At 27.5% G+C, this 9,097-nt stretch overlaps 2 protein-coding genes across 4 annotated transcripts in view; one reads left to right on the top strand and one right to left on the bottom strand.

Moving 5' to 3' along the window:
* Positions 1-9,097, top strand: part of LOC105200605 (probable G-protein coupled receptor 158) — a 167,021-nt gene that overhangs the window by 57,975 nt on the left and 99,949 nt on the right. The window lies entirely within an intron of this gene.
* LOC113004864 lies at positions 7,575-8,045 on the bottom strand. Its single transcript, XM_039454745.1, has one exon. The coding sequence runs from the start codon at positions 8,019-8,021 to the stop codon at positions 7,746-7,748; it is 276 nt and encodes a 91-aa protein (XP_039310679.1). The 5' UTR covers positions 8,022-8,045; the 3' UTR covers positions 7,575-7,745.

Here is a 9,097-nt window from a genome sequence, read left to right as displayed (position 1 = left end):
GTAAAATAAACTGAATAATATTTTTAGACTTTTTTACTACATGTATATTGATTTAGGAATTACGGAATACTCTTTATAAGAAGAAAAATCACCGATATTGATCTAGTTTGGATTATATTTCTTGAACAAAAATTAAAACAAAATCTTTGGAATAATTACGAACTAACAAGTGTTTTCTATTAGATGAAATAGCAATTTTTATAATATCATTTCGAACTTTGCAATAATTAAATTTTTGTGAGATAAGAAAAAATGAGCCTCAAAATGTACAAAGTAAGCAGTAATACATTTTCTTTCTCTTTTCCTTTTACATACATCATCTGTACAAAATACATACAAGAGAGTTATATATTAATTATGTTTGAACATTCCTAAGTCTTTTACACTTAGATATAAAACGTTTTTCATATCGATATTTTATAGAAATATCTTATGCTGTTCCATAAGATGCAACATGTAGCACGATACGTAAAGATAATATGTAAAGATTGAGTTACTGAGATTAGATTACTAATCTTAGTTAGTAACTTAATATATACAGGTCACTGCGTGTCCCACGGGAAATTGCTGAAACTAAACACATGCCATCCCTCTTCATAACTTAGGTAGCCGTTCTATTGTCCGTGATATTGTACTAATGTACTTGGAACTTTACAATTTTATTCTGTTTTTGAAGCAAAAAGTGCCTTAAAAAATGAGTGATGGATGAAAAGGTTTATTTTATCGAGAGCTCCTTTTCTAAAGGAAAAGCGTACGCTAATGCATATAGAACATTTTGTATCAAGTACGGAACTCGTAAAGTTGCAAGCGAAAACACTTTGAAAAAATTAGAAAAATTTATGTTTTAATGTACTAAAATAAAACTGTCAAATATCTTCTATCAAACGTAATTTTATTTTTTCCGATACGCGTATATTTAAGTTGCAAAAACTAATTAATAAGAATTGATCGTTATGTGTAAAAATCAATTGATTTCAGCTTTCTATGGAACATTCTTTAGATTTCGCAATGTTGTGTTTGGTTTGTTATTATATATATGGTTTTTACTATTTTATCCTTTATCTTATTAATATGCCAATTTAGCCTGCACTCTGACTTTGTTTAAAATAACATTATAAGAAAAATGAGAAAAATATGAATAAAACAGAATGTTATGAACATATTAAATGATCTGATAATATCAATAATATTCTCTATTGTTTAAATTTGCAAAAGAAAATTGTGTAAATTTTATTTTTTGGCTTTTAAAAATTTGTCTTCATTGTTTAAAATTTGTTTAAAATGTTTCATGAAATGTTTAATTTCTGAAAAATTAGGAGGTGTCATTTGAGAAGATCTACATCCGTACTAGCAACTTTTTTTTTTAACATTAAATATACATAGTCATTGTTATATAGAAACAAATTTCGTATTTTATAATAAAATAAAAGAAAATCACAGTACAAGAAAATTTCAGATTGTGAAAATTTTGTCTTAAAACTTTTTACAATACCTGCTTGATAATTTTTATTAAGTATTTTATGAAATGTCTTTTGTAATTTCCAAAATTCCTATCGTTACTCATAATGATTGATTGGTTGCCAAGCTCATCATACCACATGGTAAAATTTATATCGAATTTTGCAGTAAAATATAACGTAAAATTCTCTCTGTGTAAATATATAGATGAAGTAAAATTTAAAATATATATGCGATAACCTCAATTCCGCACATTTTGCATATGGATGTTACGGATGTTATAATAGTCAGACGTAAAAATTATAGCGGAAGTATGTTACGGCATTTCCATCGAATACATTATTTTCCGTGACGACTCATACTTTATTTTTGCAACTCTATTGTGAACTTTTCGCTTTAAAATTTATAACTTAAAATTTCTTATAATAATCTCATTCTCTTACAATAGCAGTTTTCTTTTTATTTCTTTGTAATATCCGTTTTGTAATTCCGTTTTACAACTTTGTTGCTGTCTATAAACTTACAAGAATTTTCTCTGTTTTTCTTATAATACAGTTTTGTGTCGACTTCATCCCTTCGGGAAATAAGCACATACATTGTCATTCTTTTTTTACTGTGCATCTACTATGACCTTATATATTCTCCTGATTATATGAATTTCATTAGCATAATGGGAAAACTGATTACAAACTAGAATATTTTTGATACGAGATTAACATTGCAATGAATATATGCATACATAACACAGACGAAATAAGGAAATTTACGTCACCCATTGTATATTATATGTGAATCTATCGAATTTTTATTAATAGATAAAATATTCATATGTAGAAATATTTCTGTATGCCAGACTGCTACTATGTAATATATGCTGCTGCTGTGATATTTTGGGACTTCACATCGTATATAACTTTCAACTGACATATTTGAAAAGCTGAGCTTCCGCAAATATTTGCGAGAAGACATTAAAGACACGTTTTATATTTCGGGAAGAAATCTATTGCGAACTGGAACGCATAGTTTTTAATAAGCATTGTCTTATAATAAAGGTACTTTATAAACAGAATTATATCTTTAAACGTAGTTATTAATGTCGAGGTTTTCACTTTGTGAAACATTTATTGAAGCAGAAGTAAATGTGCAAATATATTCAACATTGTGTTATTTACATTTCATGTTCTCATCTGAAACAAACTTCTCTCTTAACATAAAAAGTTTCGCAATGCAATTACATTGATGGATGATAACATTAGCGGTAAAAGTCACTTTCGCATCATGCGATATCATTTAAAATAAATAATTTCCGGGAAATATAAATTTTAAAGTATAATTAAATTATTGAATCACTTAGAAGATTATATTATAGCACGAAAATCGAAAGCTCTCGGCATTAAAATATAATTTTATTATTATTTTGCATTTCTTAAATTTACTCTTCCTTAAAAAATTATAAAAACATAAAAAAACAGCAAAACGGGTTAATCATTTTCTGTAGTATTTTAAATATTAAATACAAATGCGGTTTTCAAATTATTCTATCACATCACAATTTTGAAAAATTTACAGTTAAAAAGTTGCACAAAAGAATTATTTTTGCGTACTTTGTCATATTATAACTATGGTTGACATGCTGAAGAAATTTTATTAAAGTAAATCAAAATTAAATAAAAAAAACTTTCTCAAAATTGTAATGAAACAATTTGAAAATTCGATTCATATTTCAACGTTTAAAAATAGGTATTTTTTGTTGAACGTTGTATAACGGTATAGTTTTTTATTTATATGAAAAAGCCAGTATTCTTTGGCCTGTCAATACAGGAAGATATTAAAAGTCAAAAGAGAAAAAAATATAATTTGAGAAAATATAAATTTCTAAAACTTTAGATATAGAAATATTTTTTTATTACTAATAATTTTAATATTTATGTCCAATGGTACGCGTACAAACTGTATTTTTTTCTAAATATATTATTTAATTATTATTCAGTTTTACTTTTTGTTACAGAATGTTTAGAATAAGATGAAAAAAAAATGTTAATGTAGATATAATAAACCCATGCGATTACCAGGCTGAATTAAATTGTATTTTTATATATTTTTGTATTTTTTAAAACCGTGCAAAAGCCAGATGCAATGCATCCACTGCATTAGAGTCCTCCTTAACCAGTGTTAAAAAACTTTTTATTGTTTTTATCGAATTCAATTTTAGCCAAATTACATTTATAATCCACAAAATAATAATTTAAATCTAATCTTCATTGTCATGTTCTCAACTTTCTATAACAGGCTAATAATATATAATCTGGCAATGATTGCCTGATAATTTAACAAGCAATTATTAATTAAATATTTTTATTAACATTATTCAAGTTTTTATGCAGTAAGTAATGAAAAAATACAGAGCAGCGATACATGACTTTTTATATATTACTTTTCCAGTTTTTAATTCTTTAACTGTGAAAGGGCATTGTACATATATGTACATCCTGGAAAAGTAATCGTTTATTTTTAAGATTATATACCGAGTGTGTACAAACTAAAGTCTGATTCGGCCTGAGGTGAAAATCTGAATATCGAAAACGGCTTTAGATATGAAAAAATATTTCAAACAAAAGTTGTAGGATATTAAGGGCGATAGATAATAAAAATATTGAATGACTTTTTTAAGGCCAGATCAATGTGATCGTTGTTTTTTTTTTTTAAATGGCACCTTCCATTTCTTATTACATATTTTTCTATTCTTTGTCAAAATATTCTCAAAATATTACTTACTTATATCTTTTGCCTATTTCCAAGATACGAAGCTTCAAAAGTGACATACTACTGGCATTCGTATTTATCTGATGTACATATGGGGGGGAAGAAAGGTTGCTTGGTCGGATTTGCACATATAGTGGTCCTAAAAAGGTACAATCTGGGTACTCTGAAATAAGATACTTGTAGCTTATGCAGATATTCTTCCTCAGGTGTTTCAGAATATGAGGAGAGTTTTACGATCACTCATCGTTTTACCTCATGGAAATCAATGGTGCTTTGAACATCTTCTGCAGTTACGACAAGATAATTATTTTAATGTAAGGGGAAGAAGAAGAATAGTAGAGGGAGAGAGAATTTTTGAAGAAACACACACACACACATAAAATTCCTTTCTAGGGCCACTACGTGATGGACAAATTCTACCGAGCAACCTTTCCGCAGTATACATCGGATAAAATGCCGGCGGTAGGTCTCCTTTGAAGTTTCATATCTTAAAAATGCGTGGCTTAGGTGAAAGACGTAAGTAAGTAGTGTTTCAAAAACGTCTCGACAACGGGTCAGAAGAAAATACAATAAAAAGTGAAAGGTTCCATTTAAAAATAACGTGGATCACATTGACTTAGCCTTAAAAAGGTCACTTGCGGTCAAGTCCATTTTTATCATCAGTTCCCATTAATATTCTACAACTTTTATCAGAAAAGTTTTTCCGTATCTGAAGCCGTTTCCGAGATCCAGGGGCCGGTCAGACTTTAAAGACATCCTGTGTATATACGTTGAATTCATGAGGTAAAGAGCTGCGTCTTTATTTCTGTATTTGAAAATCTTTTCCACGGCTCTGATATTTCTATCTAATCTATATCTAATAATCTAATTTTATATCTAATAACTTTAGCTAAGAAAAATTTATGCAATATGCGCTGGTATAATTTTTTGCTGTTCTATATCCATATGGATTAATTATTACGATTTAACATTTGTAACTGTCATGATAGAATTTACATTCTATCACACAATTAGCAAAGAGATTTGAGATATTGAATTGGCACTTGTTTATATATTCTTGCTCGCAATCGTTTGCAACATTCTTCCTGACGATTTCCTCTTTCTTGCTCAATGAACCAGAAGACTGCTTTGGACGAATCTATAACAGTAGGAATGAGACTGAAACTAGTGAGCTGAATTCGTGATAGAATTGTCTTGCAACAGTACGTGCAGTCGTGATACAATTTTTACAAATTCCCAGTGGTATCGCAACGCGTATTGTTATCGCAATTATCAAGACAACTTTAAAGAATAATTGCAATGTATGTAAATTTTCCTTGGCAATCTTAATTAAATTTTAATTATAATTATTATTTAATTTTTCTCTCTTTTCTCTTTTACTTTTCTAAATTTCAAGAATAGTCTCTATAAACATTTCCGCTTTCACATTTTTTTAGTTTTTTTTTATATATATCTTTCTCAGATATTCTATAAATATTTTTACAATTGCTTTACGAGATTATTTAAGATGTTTAAAATTCTCTTCTAATTTTGTGTAATATTTTTAAATCCTTCTTTTAAAGGATTTTTTTACTTTTTACTCTTGCTCTCTTTCTCTTTCTTTTATTTGTATAATATTTATTCTAATTTCTTCACTAATTAGAATTTAACCGTAATATTCTCTGTCTTTTTTCTACATTTAACTTTTCCTGTATACCGGATTATTTGGACAAGTAGATACACACTGCGGCTTCTCTAGTGTCCTCTATATATATTCTACACGAGGCTGGTTAGGCAAATTTTATTATGCAAAATATGTGATGCTAATATATGTTGCTATATGATATGCAAATAACAGGTTATATCTGGATCAGCGTGTCCTCTTTCAAAAGGTCAAGAAAGTTAAATCATTAGAGCATAATATCTAGGGTAATTCCGGTATATACGCCGCATTAACAAAAACTTAATTTATCAAATATTATCACTATTATTATGTTTAGGGAAAATAAACTGTACCGATAAAAATGTCATACTATCTACTGCTATAAAAAAAATTAGAAATAAGAAATATTTTTATTTTTCTATATTCGGAAAGAAAATTTGGAAAATTCCTTGCATTTTTGTCATATATCAGAAGGAGTGATTTGTGGTAACTCATGAGTGGGACAATCAAGTTGAACAAAGAATGCAAGAGCCTAGACACTTGTATTTTCGTGCAATCCACCCTTTACTGTCTACACTTATGCATCAATAGTCATTACACTACATTTACACTTCTTACAGAAAAAATTGTCATTTTACGTAGATTGGAATACATCGCTGCGTCACTCATAGTGTTGATAAATTGATTCAACTTATGACGGTTCTGTTAATATTGTGTAAAAAAAATAATATTACAACACAATACTAATATGACATAAAGGTATAAGAATAGCTACAAGCAAGTTATCTCCACAAGTTATCCTATTTTTTCTGACTTCTGTAGCGTAAATCTCCGCGCGAAGTTATCTTAATTATAAACACAGACGTCGAATCATAGATAATATTACTTATATACAAACGTTATAAAATTCTTGATAAATTAATTTTTATTTATTGTTTATTTCGAGATAATTACGCTAAATGTAATTAATACTCAATTATACTTGATAGAATAAAAAAGAATATCGTCTGAAGGAAACAAAAGATTTAACAATTGGATTAGTTTATTTATTATAAATCAAAGAATCTACAACGACGTAATAGTTGACATTAACTTAAAGATTAATGTTATTTCTTAGAAGTCACACATATGCATTAATTTTTATTTTTTAAATTAGTTCGCATCATCTTAACCAGATCAGCCAGTTTGAAGTATTAGTTTATATTATTCTTGAGTCTGAGAAGAAAGAAAAATTTAAAAATATTTCATCAAGAGATAAAAACAGAGAAATAAATATGTATAAAATACGAATATTAAAAACTATTGTATTTTCTGATACCATGCATTTTTTAATTGTTGTGCTATTGATATTTAATAGTTTTTCTCGGTAAATAATAGAATATATAATATATAATATGATTGAATGGCAAAATCTCGTTCACTTCCGTTGATTGAGTGACATGCATTGAATATTGAAAAGAATAGAAGGTATAAACAATATAAAAAAGGATTACACTATAAAAATGTAGAACTTGATTTAAATTGTTGTACATAAGTACATTTAATTATTTTATTTTATTTTATTTTAATATTTTTATATTCAACAATTTTTCTTTTAATTATAACTAACTTAACCTTTTTAAAATTTATTTTTATTTGTGATAAAAGTAACATAAAACTACAAATCATGATTGTAAATTTATGCTATTTTTCTCATAATTGGGGATAAATTTTAAAAGCGTTAAGTTAGTTATAATTAACTAGATGTAATCACCATTATTACAACATCTTATAACATAATCCATAAGATTCTTGTTAATATATAGTCTTATGCTTTATTACAATTAAGAATAAATTTTGAAATATTAAGTTAGTTATAATTACCTGGACGTAATCATTGTCATTACAACACTTTACGACACATTCCACGAGGATCCAGCTTCTCGCCTGAAGGACAACCAAGTTTCGCATTTCTCGCAGGAGCCTTTATGATGTTGCGGTGATGAGGGATGACGGTGGTACTTTCTATATTTATGAATGCAGTTGTATGTTCTTCAGTCGTATGTTCAATGACCTGGTTTGTGACACGTTCAATCGTCCTAGGTTTACATGTTCCCAATGGTATCACAGTGGCTACTATTACTAGGAGCACCAGGAAAATATTAAAAAAGGCTTTCATCGTGCTGCGAGAGTTTCCTTTATGATCTAAAAGAAAAGAGAAAAATTAGATTGCAAATATAATTCCTATTCAACTTCTTATTCTGTCAAAATATTTTAACATTCTAATATAAACTTCTTCTTGTATTAATTCTTTCAGACGAGTTATACGTTTTTTGTACTCTTTTAATGTTATACGTAATTATTTATAATGTTCAGAACTTTGTGACAGCTTTTTATTTATTTAAATTTTTTAAAAAAAAGATTACAGTTTCTTGCTCTCTCTCTCTCTCTCTCTCTCTCTCTCTCTCTCTCTCTCTTTCTCTCTTCGTTTTTTATCTTATTTGTTTTTTAATCTTACCACAATTTTTTCCGTTTTCTTGTAAATTCGATTCTTGCTGTTACGCCTAAACGTGTCGACAGATTAATCCGCATTGCTGTTTCTCTACCCAGTGTTCGCTATATATCCATGTCTGTTTTTCTGTTTATGCAAATTTTATTGCCATTCTATAAAAACTGGTTGTGAATCAATAGTTATGAATTAACTCTCTTTCAAACGAATAAGAGATGTAATTATAATTGCTAAGATACGAATCGAAGGTTAAACACGCAATTAATTCTGACTATATATTTCGAAATGCTCTTTTGAAGATTTTCTTCGTCTAGTATAAAAGAATAATTAAACCGGATATTCAAGGGAAAATAATTTCTGAAAAGAAGAAGATTCAATTCATTTATCAATAATAATAAAATTTTTACAAAACAATGTAACTGGTATTAACATCAAATCCTGATATCTTTTTTTATAATTTTACAATTTTGTTTATAGTTTATTGTATTAGTTTGTACATTATTCTATTAAATTAGTTTATCGCGATACACTTTTAATTTCTAAGTCGTAGATGTTTTTGAAAAAAAAAGGATATGAGTTAAAATAAGAATATATTATAAAACATTAATGTAAAAAGAGATAAGAATCCTAATAGTGTGTTCTTATATTATTAATTATTGCAGAATTTACATTGTAAAATATAAATTGATTTTCAAACATTTTTCTTTATAGAGTTATATATCGAAACTTATATTTCTATTATTTAT

Source organism: Solenopsis invicta, chromosome 11 (genome assembly GCF_016802725.1).
Source record: "Solenopsis invicta isolate M01_SB chromosome 11, UNIL_Sinv_3.0, whole genome shotgun sequence".
NCBI lineage: Eukaryota > Metazoa > Arthropoda > Insecta > Hymenoptera > Formicidae > Solenopsis > Solenopsis invicta.
Note: the sequence above shows the minus strand (reverse complement) of the source record. Positions and strands in the feature narration are given on the sequence as shown.

Bases quoted from the DNA above. Each gene is read 5' to 3' on its own strand.
- LOC113004864 (XM_039454745.1), bottom strand. From the start codon at position 8,021: ATGAAAGCCTTTTTTAATATTTTCCTGGTGCTCCTAGTAATAGTAGCC.